The sequence below is a fragment of the Oncorhynchus kisutch genome, linkage group LG20, assembly GCF_002021735.2.
Source record: "Oncorhynchus kisutch isolate 150728-3 linkage group LG20, Okis_V2, whole genome shotgun sequence".
Lineage (NCBI taxonomy): Eukaryota > Metazoa > Chordata > Actinopteri > Salmoniformes > Salmonidae > Oncorhynchus > Oncorhynchus kisutch.
The window spans coordinates 43007545-43025683 of NC_034193.2; the positions used below are offsets into that span (position 1 = coordinate 43007545).

Here is an 18139-nt window from a genome sequence, read left to right on the forward strand (position 1 = left end):
CAAGAACAGCTTTTTTAAGGGCATTCTGTTCCTCGATGATCTCCAGCTCCATCCTGTTCCGAAGGAGCTCCAGGTCCTCCACACTGAGCTCCACAGGATCTCCATCAACCTCCCCATCTGTGTCTGGGGAGAAGGGAGCAGCACTACCCCTCAATGAGCCTTCGCTCCAGTCTCTGGACAATGGGTCCATTGTGTAGCTCATATCAGAGGAAGCACCATAGTCCTCCCAATCTTCTCTAGTCCTCCTCATGCTGGAGTATTCACTGTAGAGATCTCTGGCCATAGCCTGGCCGTTGCCTCTCGTCTCAAGGCCATAGTCCCATTGCCCTGAACTCGGTTCTCTGTACTCCCTCCGCTGACTGCATCTCTCTGGTTCTCCATACTCTCTCTGCTGACTGCATGTCTCTGGTTCTCCATACTCTCTCCGCTGACTGCATGTCTCTGGTTCTCCATACTCCCTCTGGTGACTGCATGTCTCTGGTTCTCCATACTCCTTCCGCTGACTGCATGTCTCTGGTTCTTCGTACTCCCTCTGGTGACTGCATGTCTCTGGTTCTTCATACTCCTCCCGCTGACTGCATGTCTCTGGTTCTTCATACTCCTCCCGCTGACTGCATGTCTCTGGTTCTTCATACTCCCTCTGGTGACTGCGCCTCTCTGGATCCATTGGGTACATTCTGCCAAGGTGCCTGAGCTGGGCTGATACTCCAGAGAATAAAGGGGTGGTGAACTGTACTGTTTGTCTGGGTGACAACTATATCACTAACGTTAAGCATGTGATGAATATATGTTTTGTCGTTGATTATGCTACATTGGATGTTCTTTGCCCAGATATGCCTGTTCAAGGCAAGACATAAGGACTCAAAGTAATTAACAGGCTTCTAACAAACAAGTTCCAATATATAGGTAGTTAAATTTGACTTATATAATGCCAACCTGCTTGTAAAATATTGTTTTGAATGTCAGCTGAAATGTGCTAGGTAGTCATCTAATTTTCAGAGCAGGCCCGCATATAGCTTGCTAGCTAAATATTGTCAAATGTAAGCATGCCAGGTAGGAGAATATCGACAAAATATATAAAATATCAAAATCTAAAGTCACGTTGCCACTTAAAAGGTGCACTCAATGATTGTAATAATTGTTTACCTCCCGTCTGCCCCCTTCTAACGCGCTAATGCTACCTTCGCAGGCCTTTGTGTTCGCCGTCTCGTTCTGGATCTTCAGAGGTACCGATAACTTGCACGTACACAACCAGAGTCTGAAAAAAAATCGAAGTGCTTTGACTTGGAAATACTATTGAACATTGTTCAATTGTTAGAACCGTAACTGATCAAACAATACGGTCAAATGATCCAGGCCCCTAATTCGGGTTAAATTATTTCAGCTTCATAGGACCAAAAATTCCAATACTGCCACCAATAGGGCAGAATGCGAAAGTGCATGGGATTTTCTAATACAAAACCAATGGAAGGTGTCCCTGAAAAGGACTGTGAAGCTCAATGCGTTGAAATATGACACACTACACACTTACAATAGACAGAATATTTTATTCAATTACATATTTACAAAGTGAAAGATGATCCATAGAAATCGGTGGGCTGACCAAACTGAGGAATGAAACATTAGCAGTTCTTTTAGCTATGACAGGCATGGCATGACAACTTACAAACATAATTCCGCCGCTAGTCTTCTCATCGCATTGATACACATGTACTAATGTCCAGGGCCAGGAGTTTTTCCTGACCAGACCAAGTAAACTCCACACCCTTATTTGGTTTATAAACAGGCGAATTGTCTCTGGCAGCCAAATACTCCATCTAAATTGAGGTAACGTTCTAGAAACATAAAGCCATCTACTTTCATATGCAAAATATACATTTACTCCAGTGTTATAAAAGCAATAAGGCCAGAGGAAGAGTGGTATATGGTCAATATACCACAGCTAAGGTATTTTCTTATGTACGATGCAACACAGAGTGCCTGAGGAGGGTAGCAGAGTGCCTGGACACAGCCCTTGGCAGTGGTATTGGTCATAATCCCAAACCCCAGAGGAGCCTTATTGCTATTATAAACTGGTTACCAACGTAATTAGAGCCGTAAAACTAAATGTTTAGTCATACCTGTGGTATACGGTCTGATATACCATGGCTTTCAGCCAATCAGAAATCAGGCCTCAAACCACCCAGTTTATAAAACTGGTTTTAACAGTTGCAGCCGACAGTATTTTTCGTTGATGAGTTTGTGGTGTCCATCTTCCGTTTCTATACAGGTTTTTGGAGACGCAGATCGCTAATTAGCACAGGTAGTCAACTGTCTCTGTACGTTTTCCGTAAACCAGCACTGGAACATGGAAATATGGCCGTGTGGGAACCCTAACCCAATAAACAGGCGTTTATGTTTCCAAAATCGTACCGCAAACGATGTGTGAAATGATGCATGTTAACATTTAGTGCAAGTGTCTGGGGTCTTTATAAAACTCCCCCGGCCAGAAGATACTATCGTCAGTAGACGATACTTAGCATATATGAGCGGCCTAGGTCCTACCACATACACACAATACCAATAAATGACACTGAAAATAACTTCAATGTGAAGCACTTAAGGACCAGGAGCAACTTTAACAAATCCTTTGTTAGTGTCATTACAAATCTATAAAATGGTTGATAGGTAACAATGTAAGCCAACTGATGTCCATAGGGTTTGGATGGGTCAGCAGCAGGTTCTATTCTAGTGGGAGATGAGCTCATGACACCCAGTGAAGATCTGCAGAAAAGAGTTGAGATGAACGACTTGCTATGATATAATACAATCATGTTCCCTTGAAACCAAAGTATTTCTGGTGCTTTTACTTACAACAGCTAGCCATCCTTTGACGCTATGTTAGGCACGCCTATCTTCAGCTTGAACACTTCATGTTGAGGAACATTTAAGAAATTCAATGTCATTAAAAGGCTTTGCCATAACAAGGACAAAATGTGGTTGAATGGTGAACGCCAAGTCATAGGTAGATAAAAGGTCAACATAACCTCATCTTAGTGAAAACATGGGTATTTCAGATAACCAAGGGAGAACTTGTTGTTTCTCCCCTCGTCTCTTTCTCAGCCTCTGGTTCAGAGAGAAAGCCAGGGCCCATTATAGCCGCATTCTCCACAAGGTCTGCGAGCAGTTTCTCGCCATCTTTAATTGCGTCGTCCTCTCCTTCTCGGCCTTTGGTTCCAAGAGGGCCTGAGGGCTCTTTGCAGACACTTTCTCCATATGATCTGCAAACAGTTTCTCCTCTTTCTGTTTTTTTTGTTGGGCCCTGGTTCAGAGGGAAGCCAAGAGTCATTTGTAATCAACTGAGGAACTACTTTCTCTATTGTGTCTGCAAGCATTTCCTTCCCTTCTTGTCATTCCTCCATCCCCTTCCATCTTGGGTGCTGGTTCAGAATTGGCCTCAGTGCCTTTAGCATCCGCTTTCGCCTTTGACAGTTTCCCCCTTGTCAAATAGGTTCTGTGTACCGTTATGAATCTCTCTCCTTTTACCTCTACTGTTTATTTGTTATTTTTCTTGGGCTTTGGCTCAGAGGGGTCCCCAGAGTCCTGTGCAGCCTCTAGAGGAGGCTCTCCTTAGTGTGTACAAGTGGTGTCTTCCCTTTGTACTGGCAAGCCTTTTTCCTCCTCTTTGCAAGACGCTTCCCCTTCATCTTGTACTGATGCCTCTTTAGACATCCGGTTAGAATCCTCATGAAGACACCTGGATACAACACTTTTATCAGATTTTATTCAGAGGGGACCGCAGAGTCCATTGCAGTCACCTGAGGCACTTTCTCTGCAGCGTCAGCATGTGGTTCCTCGCCTTCTAGTTCTTTCTTAGGCCCTGTTTCAGAGGGGGACTCCTTTGTCGCTATCCGAGTGATCAATACCGCGGGGGACTTCTTTGTCACCATCTGACAGGACACTTTCACTATGGCTTCTGCATGCTTCTGTCTCTTTTCCTTGTGGTTGCTAGTGGGCTGGGTGTATGTGAGATGGTGGTTGCGAGCAGGTTGGATGTATGTGCATCTCTGACTTAAGACCGCTGGAGTGCTGGCAGGCTGGGAAGATGTGAGCTGGAGGTTGCTAGTAGCAGGCTGGGTAGATGTGAGCTGGAGGTTGCTAGCAGGCTGGGTAGATGTGAGCTGGAGGTTGCTAGCAGGCTGGGTAGATGTGAGCTGGAGGTTGCTAGCAGGCTGGGTAGATGAGAGCTGGAGGTTGCTAGTAGCAAGCTGGTTGCTAGTAGCAGGCTGGGTAGATGAGAGCTGGAGTATGCTAGAAGGCTGGGTAGATGTGCGCTGGAGGTTGCTAGCAGGCTGGGTAGATGTGAGCTGGAGGTTGCTAGCAGGCTGGGTAGATGTGAGTTGGAGGTTGCTAGCAGGCTGGGTAGATGTGAGCTGGAGGTTGCTAGCAGGCTGGGTAGATGAGAGCTGGAGGTTGCTAGTAGCAGGCTGGGTAGATGAGAGCTGGAGGTAGCTAGTAGCAGGCTGGGTAGATGAGAGCTGGAGGGGGGGTTAGGTAGGAGGGGCTTGTTACCAGGCAGCATGGCACCAGCAGGCATGATTCCAGGAAGCATGGTACCAGGGGACATAATACCAGGAAGCATGATATCAGGGGGCATGGTACCAGGGGGATAACCCCTCCCTGGAGGGAAGGCAATGGTGTAGGGGCTGCTGTGGTATGCCATCTACAGAGAGTACTGGGTGGGGGAGTAGGCCATCATAGATGCATGAGGAGGATGAGAAACAGGGTATATAGGGTCCATGGAGTATGAGTAGAGTTCAATGGAGCGGTCTATAGACTCATCCCCATGCCTAACCCTTTCAGATCTCTCTATGTCCCAGTCTCTAGTAATAGTGTGGCAGTTGCTGTCGGTGTCCCAGTTTCTGGTCCCAGTTTCTGGTCCCAGAACGTTTGTCTCTGGTCCTTTGCAGCCTCCTGTCTATCTCTCGGTTTCTGTCTTTCTCAGATCTGCCCCGGTCTCTCTCTCGGCCTCCGTCACAGTCTTTCTCTGGGTCTCTGTCCCGGTCTCCCTCTTGGCCTCTGTCCCAGTCTTTCTCTGGGTCTTTGTCCCTGTCTTTATCTCTGTTCCTTTCTGATCTGTTCGTTTCTCTGACTACCGGTATGTCCTTGTCTCTCTCTGGTACTGGAGTGTCTGTGTCCGTCTCCCTTTCAGTCTCTCTCAGATCTGTCCCTTTCTCTGACTCGGTCCTTCTCTCTGGTACGAGAGCATCTTTGCCCGTATCTCTCTCTCGCAGGAGTGTCCCCTTTTCTGACTCTGTCCTCGTCTCACTCTCCGTCCCAATCTCTGGTACTAGAGTGTCTGTGACCATCTCTCTCTCCATCTCTTTCAGATCTGTCCATTTCTCTGACTATATCCTTCTCCCTCCCTCTGTCCTTGTCTCTGGCGCCAGAGTGTCGCTGGTAGTCCCTCAGATCTCTCCCTGTGTCTCTCTATGTCCCATACCCTGTTACTAGAGCTGCTGTATTCAACGGTCATGTTTGAGTGCTGGTTTAGAAGGGGGCTGGCGCTGTCTGATGGTAATGAGGAAGTACTAAGATGTTTAAATGAAGGCTCGCTTTCCTTTTTCTCTTTTCCCCTTCTCATTCTCGAACTCCTTCCTTTTCAAGTCTCCCATCTTCCCATACAGCCTGTCATTGGTCCGGTCTGTCAGCTGACCCAACTCCTCAACCCCCAAGTCCAGCCCAACGATCTCCAGCAGGGTCTGCATCTGCTCGTGCCTCTGCTCATCCTCAAGCCTCACCTTCGTCTTCTCCACAACTAGAGAAGACTTGGATCTACTGCTGGAGTCAACATGACCCTCGGGCAGAGTCGGCCAAACTTGTGGTAGCTCCTCGCCCACAATGAGTAACCCATTTTTGTTGTTGACGATCTTTGAGAGCTTGTTGAGGTCCACCCCTTCATTGAGGACATTGAGGAAGCGCTGGAAGCCTGTGGCTGCTATGTCTTTCTCCTGTGTCCTGAGTGAATGAACTGGCCTCTGAATTTGCCGTTTATCATTCGGGACCACCTAACAGGAAACATGATGAAATATCAATGAATATCTAACCACTTCAGCTATCAACAAACTAGTGCTGGGCGATTAACCAAAATTTTGGGTATTTTTCTTTTTTTAAACTAATTGACCGACGTATGTTCAATTATTTGAATACCACTTCGTTCAGTTTTTTTTGTAGGGAATTGTAGTTTCCAACAGGCCAATATTCAGCATGCTTTAGCGCATAACTACAATGACCATAATCCATCTACTTGTCTGGTCTGTTTCTTTTACGCCATCTATTGAAGAGAGAAGAATGCACAATTGTGAGGTGATATAGAGAGCAACTGTTGCTTTGTGAGGTATCTCTCCCTGAAAATACATAATCTAGTTGGTATTCAGCAGTCATAAAAATATGCCTTATTTACTTTGAGGGACTAGGAAGGCAGAATAGGCAGAAGCTCTATAGAGATGAGATGACTTGGAATGAAATAAGGTCATCAAATAAAACAAATGTAATATACACAAATTAAATATTTTATTCAATTAAAGTAACGTGAATAAATTAAAGGTTAATAAGTGATAAGCAGTAATTGGCAGTCACTACCATCATGGGGCTTATATTAATTGTTGTACTCTATTAGAGCATTCAACCCACAATGCATTTCATGTTAAAAATGATAATAGAAACTGAAAAAGCACTAATCGCTCAGCACTAAAACAATCAAAATGTGTTCGATTTGCATCAAACGAATCCTTCACTTACGTATCACTTGTGTGTGTGTGTGTGCGCCCATTTCACACTACCTTTGTGTTATCATGGGCTTGGCTGTGTTCATCTGAACGTCACAATGATTGCATTTGGTTGCATGACTCATTCGGCAATGATTGGCGTTTAGCTGGCTAGTTGTGCTACAGGTTCTCTCAATGACTGTTCGCAAGCTAGGGAGCAATTGATGCATCAGGTGGCTGACAGGGATAACACTAATGTAGCTGTGACATTTTAGAAAATAACTATAGGCCTATAAGAACACAACAAAATATTATGAAGCGTACAATTAAGTAGGCACTTCATATCCTGCCAATTTGGAATGGGTGTCAATGGGAGAAATCGATAGTATAAATCGGGGGCCATGGTTTTCTTGACTTCCTTCTTATGATACTTTTGCCGACCTGTATGTTTTGTTATGGCTACATACCTCATTGTCGGGATAGCGTCGCTGGTTCATTAAAACCCTCAGTCTCAGAGGACGGGCCTCTTCATTTTCTAGGGGAGCTCTAATCATCAGATCCAATGCTTGCATCTTGTTTTGTTTCTTCAGCTTGGCAGGGGTATCCTGGAGGAAAATGGAGACAATATTTTAGTATGTGTAATGCAGTTGTCTCTGAATAGTGATCTCAGGTCAGTTTCTATTTACCTCTTAGACTCTTAATGGTTTTGGGTAGCTGATCTTAGATCTGTGTTTGGCGTAAAGGGGGTCTGCTGCTAAGTCCATGTAGCAGAAACATCAGAATCAGGAAAGATCTGATGGTCACCCTGACGAAGGCTGTTGTAGCCGCAACGCATTGGTGGATTTGTTTATTTTTGCTATGCATAAGCCACAAACAATAAAAAGCTTAACATGTTTTACGCTTACACGCCAATGCCTTGATTTTTTGGGACAAAGGCTTTTTTGGCATTCTTTACTATCCATCATCAACTTCTTTTGGATCTCTCAGGGAAGATTTATTCATAAGTGTTGAGATCAATTCAGAATTTAATTAAATTCAACCCATTAATTGAAATTTGAATTTGAGTTGTTTACACCCCACAGGAAGCAGATTTCTTTAATAAAGTAGAATTTTAAATAAATTAAACTTAGATATGGACATATGATACTTTGCCAAAATCACCTGACACCTCTTACTAAAGAATAGATACCATTTTAAAATGCTAGTTTGATTATAACTCAATGATGTCAAACAGTATTTTGTTTGTATTTTTGTCATGTAATGTTCCTTCCATTCTGGAGTGTTTGTTCAAATGCATTCTGAGAAATGTATGTTTTTCTATCATTACATGTAATAACATGTAAAGTGAATGATTCATAATTAGAGAACCTACATAACTAACTTTGCATATATCTCCAGACCACTGTAATTGTAACTTGTTTTAGGGGGATGAGTTGTCAATTCTTTTTTAGCCCAGGGGTCTAGCAGTATGGCATTTTTGTCGCTCTGCTTTGCTTTATCTTGGCCAGGTCGCAGCTGTAAATGAGAACTTGTTCTCAACTGGCCAACCTGGTTGAATAAAGGTGAAAAAAAATAAAGAAATAGCACTTACCCACCTTGCGTCTGATTTCCCGAACCTACCAACCAGGGAATTTCCGTGGTTGGTAGACGGTTACATCGCCGAGCAGTGCCCAGGAAATAATTCAATTCAATTGATGGATGGATGCTACCCCCCTCCCCTCCAAAGCAAACCTGGATTCCAATTTCTGTTTTTGCTTTACGCGCACACCTGTTTCTCCCACCTGTTTGGCCTAACTAATCAGCCTCGCAATACGGGCGCCATGCTGCAACAGACAGGAAGCAGAAATGGTGTGCGAGAAAACATTTGAGCAAACCTTGAAATCCATCTTTGATTAATAGTCATTTCAGCGTGACTTGACTTGAACGCTTCTCCAATGTCACGTCCCAAGACGGAAAGTTAAATAAATGTACTTACACGTTATTAACTGTATATATGATGGCGACCTGGTAGGGCTACAACATGTCAAATATAGTTTTGGTAAAAATGCATGATGTCAACATGAACATAATTATGTATGGAATAAATTAAAAGGCGAATGTGACAAAATCTAGATTTTTGCATGAACTATCCCTTTAATTCAAATGTAATTCTGCTTCCTGTGGAGTGTGGCCAATTCAAATCTAATACGTTTATGGGAATTAAAGACCAATTAGCAATTCAGAATTGGTACATACCTTACTCAGAATGTCCAGCACCCTCCGTTTAAGAGGTAGGCATACGCGTGACGACTGGTCCGCGACATTACTGTTGAATGTTCTATTGTTCGCCTTCCTCGGTTTAGACATGCCCTTCGCTGTTGTGTATGCAGTCTGTGTTTTAGGCATGTCCTTAGCTCCGCGTTTAACCTTTTGCAAAGCGAGAACAGCTCTCTTCTCCTCTATGAGCTCCAGGTCCTCCACACTGAGCTCCACAGGATCTCCATCAACATCCCCATCTGTGTCTGGGGAGAAGGGAGCACCACTACCCCTCAATGAGCCTTCGCTCCAGTCTCTGGACGATGGGTCCATTATGTAGCTCATATCAGAGGAAGCGCCATAGTCCCCCCAACCTTCTCTAGTCCTCCTCATGCTGGAGTATTCACTGTAGAGCTCTCTGGCCATAGCCTGGCCGTTGTCTCTCTTAAGGCTATCCTTCCATTGTCCTGAGCTCAGTTCTCCGTACTCCCTCCGCCGACTGCACCTCTCTGGTTCTCCATACTCCCTCCGCCGACTGCGCCTCTCTGGTTCTCCATACTCCCTCTGGTGACTGCGCCTCTCTGGTTCTCCATACTCCCTCTGGTGACTGCGCCTCTCTGGTTCTCCATACTCCCTCTGGTGACTGCGCCTCTCTGGTTCTCCATACTCCCTCTGGGGAATGCGCCTCTCTGGTTCTTCATACTCCCTCTGGGGAATGCGCCTCTCTGGTTCTCCATACTCCCTCTGGGGAATGCGCCTCTCTGGTTCTCCATACTCCCTCTGGGGAATGCGCCTCTCTGGTTCTCCATACTCCCTCTGGGGAATGCGCCTCTCTGGTTCTCCATACTCCCTCTGGGGAATGCGCCTCTCTGGTTCTCCATACTCCCTCTGGGGAATGCGCCTCTCTGGTTCTCCATACTCCCTCTGGGGAATGCGCCTCTCTGGTTCTCCATACTCCCTCTGGGGAATGCGCCTCTCTGGTTCTCCATACTCCCTCTGGGGAATGCGCCTCTCTGGTTCTCCATACTCCCTCTGGGGAATGCGCCTCTCTGGTTCTCCATACTCCCTCTGGGGAATGCGCCTCTCTGGTTCTCCATACTCCCTCTGGGGAATGCGCCTCTCTGGTTCTACATACTCCCTCTGGGGAATGCGCCTCTCTGGTTCTACATACTCCCTCTGGGGAATGCGCCTCTCTGGTTCTCCATACTCCCTCTGGTGACTGCGCCTCTCTGGTTCTCCATACTCCCTCTGGTGACTGCGCCTCTCTGGTTCTCCATACTCCCTCTGGTGACTGCGCCGCTCTGGATCTCCATACTCCCTCTGGTGCCTGCGCCTCTCTGGATCTTCATACTCCCTCTGGTGACTGCGCCTCTCTGGTTCTCCATACTCCCTCTGGTGACTGCGCCTCTCTGGATCTTCATACTCCCTCTGGTGACTGCGCCTCTCTGGTTCTCCATACTCCCTCTGGTGACTGCGCCTCTCTGGATCCATTCTGCCAAGGTGCCTGAGCTGGGCTGATACTCCAGGTTCACTGCAGAGAATAAAGGGGGCGGTGAACTGTACTGTGTGTCTGGGTGACAACTATATAACACTAATGTTAAGTATGTGATGAATATAAACATGTTGGTTCTTGATGATGCTATATTGGCTGTTATTTGCCCATATATGCACGCTCAAGGCAAGACATAAGTCCTCAAACGATTTAAAAGGCTTTTAAACAAACAAGTTGAGTTCCAATATATAAGTAGTTGCATGTCTTCTTTAATGCTAACTTAGCTTGCTTGTACGTTATTGTTCTGAATGTCAGCTGAAATGTGCTAGCGTTAGCCAGCTAACGTTAGCCATAGTTTACTACCTAGCTAGTTTGTAATGTAATTTTCAGAGCAGGCTGGCATATACCTTGCTAGCTAACGATGGTAAATGCAAGCATGCCAGATAGAATATCGACAAATACATGAAATTGCCACATTGAAATAGTCACATTACACATTTTCCATAATAAGTGGTGGCAAACATTGACTATAGCTAATGATTGCCTACCTCGAGTCTGTTACCTTCGCGCAGGCTTGTGTTCGCCGTCTCATTCTGGATCTTGTCGGGTCAAACAATTTGCATTACCAGTCTCTCTTAAAAATAGGAGTGCTTCGACTTCAATATAAAATGTATAGATCGTGTTATGTTCGTAATAAACTGGTCAAACAACATAAACTCTTTTCTTGTCTACTTCGTCTAATAGTTCTGTATTCAGCTTCATAGGATCGACATTCCAATACTGCCACCAATAGGACGGAGTGCGAAGAGCATGGCATTTTCTATGACCAAACCAATGAAAGTTATGCCTGAAAATAAATGTTAAATTACTTTTGACATACAATATTAGACAGAATATTTTATTAATTTAAATATATACAACGTGAAAGACGATCTATAGACTGAACCTGGGCAGTTTTCTTGCTTTTAGCTATCAGGCATGAGAACTTACAAACATGTCATTGCATTGATACACATGTACTATGCCCAGGGCCAGGAGTTTTTCCTGACCACATGACCAGACCAAGTAAACTCCACGGCCTTAAGATTTGGTTTATAACGGGCGAGAAAATGAATTTGCTGAGCAGATATCATAGTCAAGAAAAACTCCTGGCCCTACCCATACCACACACAATGCAAAACATTACACTGAAAATAGCTTCAACATGAAGCATTTAAGGATGAGGATAAACTATAACAAATCCTTTCGCTAGTGTCATGACAAATCTAGCTTCCTGAAGAACCACTTCTTCTGTGTCAGCATTTAGTTTCTCCCAATCTATCATTGCTACTCCTTCTGGATCTTGGGCTCCTCTTCAAAGGGGAAATCTGTTGCAGCGACCTGAGGGGTCACTTTCCCTGATGCTTCTGCAAGCAGTCACTCATTTTGTGCTGGGGAGCCTTATTCCTCCTCTTCAAAAGCCGTTTCCTCTTACACAGACGCTTCCTTAGATGATTGTGATAACTAAAATGAAAATACCTGGGAGGAATATTTTGTTTACCCCCTTTGCTCTCTTCATTCATCCCGGTTCAGAGGGGGACTTTGTCACCATCTGACAGGACACTTTCACATGTTTCTGTCTCTTCCATGTTTATTCTTTTCACTTTCACTACAGCTTCTGCATACTTCTGTCTCTTTTCCTTGTGGTTGCTAGCGGGCTGGATGTATGTGAGATGGTGGTTGCTAGCGGGTTGGATGTATGTTGTATCTCTGACTTAAGGTCAATCAATCAAATTAATTTACTTTTGAAAGCCTTTTTTCCATCAGTAAATGTCACAAAGTGCTTAGACAGAACTCAGTGCTTAGATAATGTGGCCCAGTCCGATGATACCCCCAGACAGGGCCAACAAGGCAGGATGTAACTGCTTAGGTGAAGTGAAGGCCATCCTCACATAGGGAATGCTGCTTTTTAGTTATCTTTTCGACAGTATAAAAAAAATACATTTTCGATTGTTTTTATCCACCTCAGTCTGGTTGGAAAAGTAGGCCGATCGAGCAGCAGTGAGGGCTTTTCGATAGTTCTTTCCAAGCTAGTCGGAAGACTTCCAATTTGGTGGAGCGCCATTTCCGTTCCATTTGTCTACAAACTTGCTTCAGGGCATGTTTTTTTTTCTTTATACCAGGGAGCATGTTTCTTGTGACAAATGGGGGGGGTTACATAGGAGGGGCAAGACTGCTGCAGTGTTGGCAGCCTGGGTAGATGAGAGCTGGAGGTTGCTAGTAGCAGGCTGGGTAGATGTGAGCTGGAGGTTGCTAGCAGGCTGGGAGTATACGCATGTCTGGTTTAAGGATGTGGTTCCATTAGAGTAATATGGGGGGGCGCTGGGGTAGGGTGGATCCCCAGGGGGGTTAGGTAGGGGGGGCTTATTACCAGGCGAAATGGCACCAGCAGGCATGATTCCAGGTGGCATTGTAACAGGAAGCATGGTACCAGGGGGCATAGTACCATGAGGATAACCCCACCCTGGAGGGAAGGCAATGGTGTAGGGGCTGCTGTGGTATGCCATATACTGAGAGTACTGGGTGGGGGAGCAGGTTGCCATCATAGAATCATGAGAAACAGGGTATATAGGGTCCATAGAGTATGAGTAGAGCTCAATGGAGCTTTCCCTGGACTCATTCCCATACCAATCCCTCTCAGATCTCTCCATGTCCCAGTCTCTAGTAATAGAGTGGCTGTCCCAGTCACTCTCACTGTCCCAGTCTCTGGTCCTAGAATGTTTGTCCCTGTCCCTTTGCAGGCACCTCGCTCTGTCCCTGTGCCTCTCAGATCTGTATCTGACCCGTCACTGTTTCTCTCTCGGCCTCCGTCCCCGTCGATCTCCGAGTCTCTGTGCCTCTCAGATCTGTCCCTGTGCTTCTCAGGTCTGTCTCTGTGCCTGTCACGCTCGGCCTCCGTCCCAGTGGCTCGCTCGGCCTCCGTCCCAGTGGCTCGCTCGGCCTCCGTCCCAGTGGCTCGCTCGGCCTCCGTCCCAGTGGCTCGCTCGGCCTCCGTCCCAGTGGCTCGCTCGGCCTCCGTCCCAGTGGCTCGCTCGGCCTCCGTCCCAGTGGCTCGCTCGGCCTCCGTCCCAGTGGCTCGCTCGGCCTCCGTCCCAGTCTCTCGCTCGGCCTCCGTCCCAGTCTCTCGCTCGGCCTCCGTCCCAGTCTCTCGCTCGGCCTCCGTCCCAGTCTCTCGCTCGGCCTCCGTCCCAGTCTCTCTCTGGGTCTCTGACTCTCTAAGATCTGTCACTGTCTTCCTCTCCATTTCTTTCTGATCTCTTAGTTTCTCTGACTACCGGTATGTCCTTGTCTCTCTTCGGTACTAGAGTGTCTGTGCCCATCTCCCTCTCAATCTCTTTCAGATCTGTCCATTTCTCTGACTATATCCTCCTCCCTCTCTCTTTCCTCGTCTCTGGCGCCAGAGTGTCGCTGGTAGTCCCTCAGATCTCTCCGTGTCTCTCTATGTCCCATACCCTGTTACTAGAGCTGCTGTATTCACCAGTCATGTTTGAGTGCTGGTTTAGAAGGGGGCTGGCGCTGTCTGATGGTAATGAGGAAGTACTAAGATGTTTAAATGAAGGCTCGCTTTCCTTTTTCTCTTTTCCCCTTCTCATTCTCGAACTCCTTCCTTTTCAAGTCTCCCATCTTCCCATATAGCCTGTCATTGGTCCCGTCTGTCAGCTGACCCAACTCCTCAACCCCCAAGTCCAGCCCAACGATCTCCAGCAGGGTCTGCATCTGCTCGTGCCACTGCTCATCCTCAAGCCTCACCTTCGTCTTCTCCTCAACTAGAGAAGACTTGGATCTACTGCTGGAGTCAACATGACCCTCGGGCAGAGTCGGCCAAACTTGTGGTAGCTCCTCGCCCACAATGAGTAACCCATTTTCGTCGTTGACGATCTTTGAGAGCTTGTTGAGGTCCACCCCTTCATTGAGGACATTGAGGAAGCACTGGAAGCCTGTGGCTGCTTTATCTTGCTCCTGTGTCCTGAGTGAATTAAGTGGCCTCTGAATGGTTGGATTATGCGGTTCATCATCAGGGACCACCTAACAGGAGACACGAGGAAATATCAATGAATATCTACCCACTTCAGCTACAAACAAACAAAATGTGTATGATCTGCTTGCATCATCAAGATGGCCCATCAAACGTATCCTTCATTTACATATCACTTGTGTGCGCATTTCACACTACCTGTGTGTTATCATGGGCTTGGTATATTTATCTGAATGTCACGATAGATGTACAGTGCCCTCCATAATTGCTGGGACAGTGAATACATTTTTTCTTCTTTTGGCTCTATATTCCAGAAGTTTGGATTTTAAATCAAACACTGACTATGAAATTGAAGTGCAGACTGTCAGATTTAAATTGATGATATTTTAATCTATAAATCGGGTGAACCGTTTAGAAATGACAGCACTTTCCGACATAGCGCCGCGCAATGATGTGGTCATTGTGTGCTATGAATATGGGACCAAATACTTCACTTTTTACTACTTTAATACACATAAGTGAATTTGTCCCAATACTTTGTCCCCTAAAATGGGGGACTATGTATAGAAAGTGCTGGAATTTCTAAATGGTTCACTTGATATGGATAAAAAAATACTCTCAAATTAAAGCTGACAGTCTGCACTTTAACCCCACAGTCATTATTTGATTTCAAATCCAAACCTGTGGAGTAAAGACAAAATAAGATCAAATGCTTCACTGTCCCCAAATAATTGCAGAGGGCACAGTATTTGGTTGCATTGTGTCAACTGCATTTTACTCATAATTACTCATTCAGCAATGATTGGCTGTTATCTGACTTGCTATGCTACAAGTCCATCTCAATGACTGTTAGCATGATAGGTAGCAATTGATGCATCTGAAAGGATAGCAACATTTTCATGCAGGTGGTCAACGGAGATGACGCGAATATAGCCATGACATTCGAGACAACAGTGTAGGTGTTCTATAAGAACACACAAAAAGATGAGGTGTCCAAGTAGGTAGACACTTAATATCTAGCGTATGTGGGATGGGTGTCAATCGCAGAAATCGATTGTATAAATCGGGGGGCCATGGTTTTCTTGACTTCCTTCTTATGATACTTTTGCCGACCTCTATGTTTTGTTATGGCTACATACCTCATTGTCGGGATAGCGTCGCTGGTTCATTAAAACCCTCTTCATTTTCTAGGGGAGCTCTAATCATCAGATCCAATGCTCGCATCTTGTTTTGATTCTTCAGCTCGGCAGGGGTATCCTGGAGGAAAATAGAGACAATATTTTAGAATAATATATGCCATTTAGCGGATGCTTTTATCCAGAACGACTTACAGTCATGTGTGCATACATTCTACGTATGGGTGGTCCCGGGAATCGAGTCCACCACCCAGGCGTTACAAGCGCCATGCTCTACCAACTGTGCTACAAAAGGACCACATACTAAAAGCACCATTTTAGTATGTGTAATGAGGTTGCCCCTGGATAGTGATCCAAGGTCAGTTTTTTATTTACCTCTTAGACTCTTAATAGTTCATGTAAGAACCAGGTTTTTCTACTGCTAAGTCCATGTAGTAGAAACATCAGAATCCAAACATCAAGAAAGATCTGGTGGTCACCCTGATGGTGCGGGTTTTTTCCATTCTCGCAATGCATAAGCCGTAAACAATAAAGGCGCTTGACTTTATTCTACACACCTTGATTCATTCTGGAAGTGTTTTTGCACAAATGCATTTTTGGAACTATTTACCATCAAGCAGCAACTTCTTTTTGATCTATCAGGAAATATCTATTCATAACAGGGTTAACGTCAATTCGGAATTAAAATGATATTCGACATCAATTGAAATTTGAATTGGTCACACCCCACAGGAAGCAGAATTTGAAATAAAGGAAGTAGAATTTAATTCAAATCAAAGAAATTCAACTGAGATATGAATATATGAGTCTCGACCCATTGACAAATACTTTGCCAAAATTACCTGCCACCTCTTGCTAAAGATTACAGATACAATTAAATGTTAGTTTGATTATAACTCAATGTCAAACAGTATTTTGTTTGTATTTTTGTCATGAAATTGAGAAATGTATGTTTTTCTATCATTACATTTAATAACATGTATAGCGAGTTATACTGAACAAAAACAAAGATTTTACAGAGTAACAGTTCATATAAGGAAATCAGTCAATTTAAATATATTCATTATGCCCTTATCTATGGATTTCACATGACTGGGAATACAGATATCCATCTGTTGGTCACACATACCTTTAAAAAAGGTAGAGGCATGAATCAGATAACCAGTCAGTATCTGGTGTGACCACCATTTGTCTCATGCAGCGCGACACATCTCCTTTGCATGGAGTTGATCAGGGTGTTGATTGTGGCCTGTGATATGTTGTCCCACTCCTCTTCAATCGCTGTGCAAAGTTCCTGGATATTGGCGGGAACTGGAACACGTTGTCCTACACGTCGATCCAGAGCATCCCAAACATGCTCAATGGGTAACATGTCTGGTGAGTATACAGGCCATGGAAGAACTAGGACATTTTCAGGTTCCAGCAATTGTGTACAGACCCTTGCGACATGGGGCTGTGCATTATCATGCTGAAACAAGGGGTGATGGTGACGAATGAATGGCACGACAATGGGCCTCAGGATTTCGACACAATATCTCTGTGCAGTCAAATTGTCATCATTAAAATGCAATTGTGTTTGTTTGCCGTAGCTAATGACTGTCCATACCATAACCAAACCGCCACCATGTGGCACTCTGTTCACAACGTTGACATCAGCAAACCGCTAGCCCACACAACGCCATACACATCGTCTGCGGTTGAGGCCAGTTGGATGTACTGACAAATTCTCTAAAATGACATTGGAGGCGGCTTATGGTGGAGAAATAAAAAATACAATTCTCTGGCAACAGCTCTAGTGGACATTCCTGCATTCAGAATGCCAATTGCAAGCTCCCTCAAAACATGAGACATCTGTGGCATTGTGTTATGTAACAAAACTTCACATTTTAGAGTGGCCTTTTGTTGTCCCCAGCACAAGGTGCACCTGTGTAATGATCACGCTTTTTAATCAGCTTCTTGATATGCCACACCTGTCAGATTAATGGATTATCTTGGCAAAAGGGAAATGCTCACTAACAGGGAAGTAATATATATAGAATATTTCTGGGATCTTTTATTTCAGCTCATGAAACCAACACTTTACATGTTGCATTTATATTTTTGTTCAGTGTGTAAGGGAGACAACCTACAAAATAATATTTACATATCTCCAGGCCACAAAGTAAAGGGAATTTGACCCAAATCTATCCCTTAAATTCTAATTAAATTCTGCTTCATGTGGCGTGTGTCCAATTCCAATCCCAACATTTTATGGAAATGTGAGACCAATTAGCAACTAAATTCAGAATTGACCCCAACCCTAATTAATAAATACAGAACTAATAGGTTACCTTATGCAGTAGGTACCGTACCGGTGTTCTTCTGAACTTACTTAGAATGTCCAGCACCCTCCGTTTAAGAGGTAGGCATACGCGTGACGACCTGTCGGCGACATTGTTGTATGTTTTGAATATTGTATTGTCCATATTTGGTCTGTTTAGACATGCCCTTCACTGTTGTGGATGCAGTCTGTTTT

General features: G+C 44.8%; 1 protein-coding gene across 2 annotated transcripts; it reads right to left on the minus strand.

The window, feature by feature from the left end:
• Window positions 1–1527: 1527 nt before the first annotated feature.
• LOC109865739 (repetin) lies at window positions 1528–11226 on the minus strand. 2 transcript variants are annotated; one of them, XM_031799211.1, is made up of 5 exons: window positions 11022–11226; window positions 10459–10512; window positions 8982–10386; window positions 7214–7351; window positions 1528–6047 (listed from the first exon to the last, which is right to left on the minus strand). In XM_031799211.1, exons 1-5 carry the CDS (start codon window positions 11063–11065, stop codon window positions 5580–5582), a joined length of 2109 nt encoding a protein of 702 aa, XP_031655071.1. In that variant the 5' UTR covers window positions 11066–11226; the 3' UTR covers window positions 1528–5579. The 2 variants fall into 2 exon arrangements, with proteins under 2 accessions (XP_031655071.1, XP_020309743.2); XM_020454154.2 differs by having other exon boundaries at window positions 8982–10512.
• Window positions 11227–18139: the final 6913 nt, after the last annotated feature.

Coding starts and splice junctions, on each gene's coding strand:
- LOC109865739 (XM_020454154.2), bottom strand. CDS start 11,065: ATGAGACGGCGAACACAAGCCTGCGCGAAGGTAACAGACTCGAG. Junction 10,513..11,021: donor GCGAAGGTAACAGACTCGAG/GTAGGCAATCAT, acceptor TATTCTCTGCAG/TGAACCTGGAGTATCAGCCC. Junction 7,352..8,981: donor TGCTGGACATTCTGAGTAAG/GTATGTACCAAT, acceptor ATTTTCCTCCAG/GATACCCCTGCCAAGCTGAA.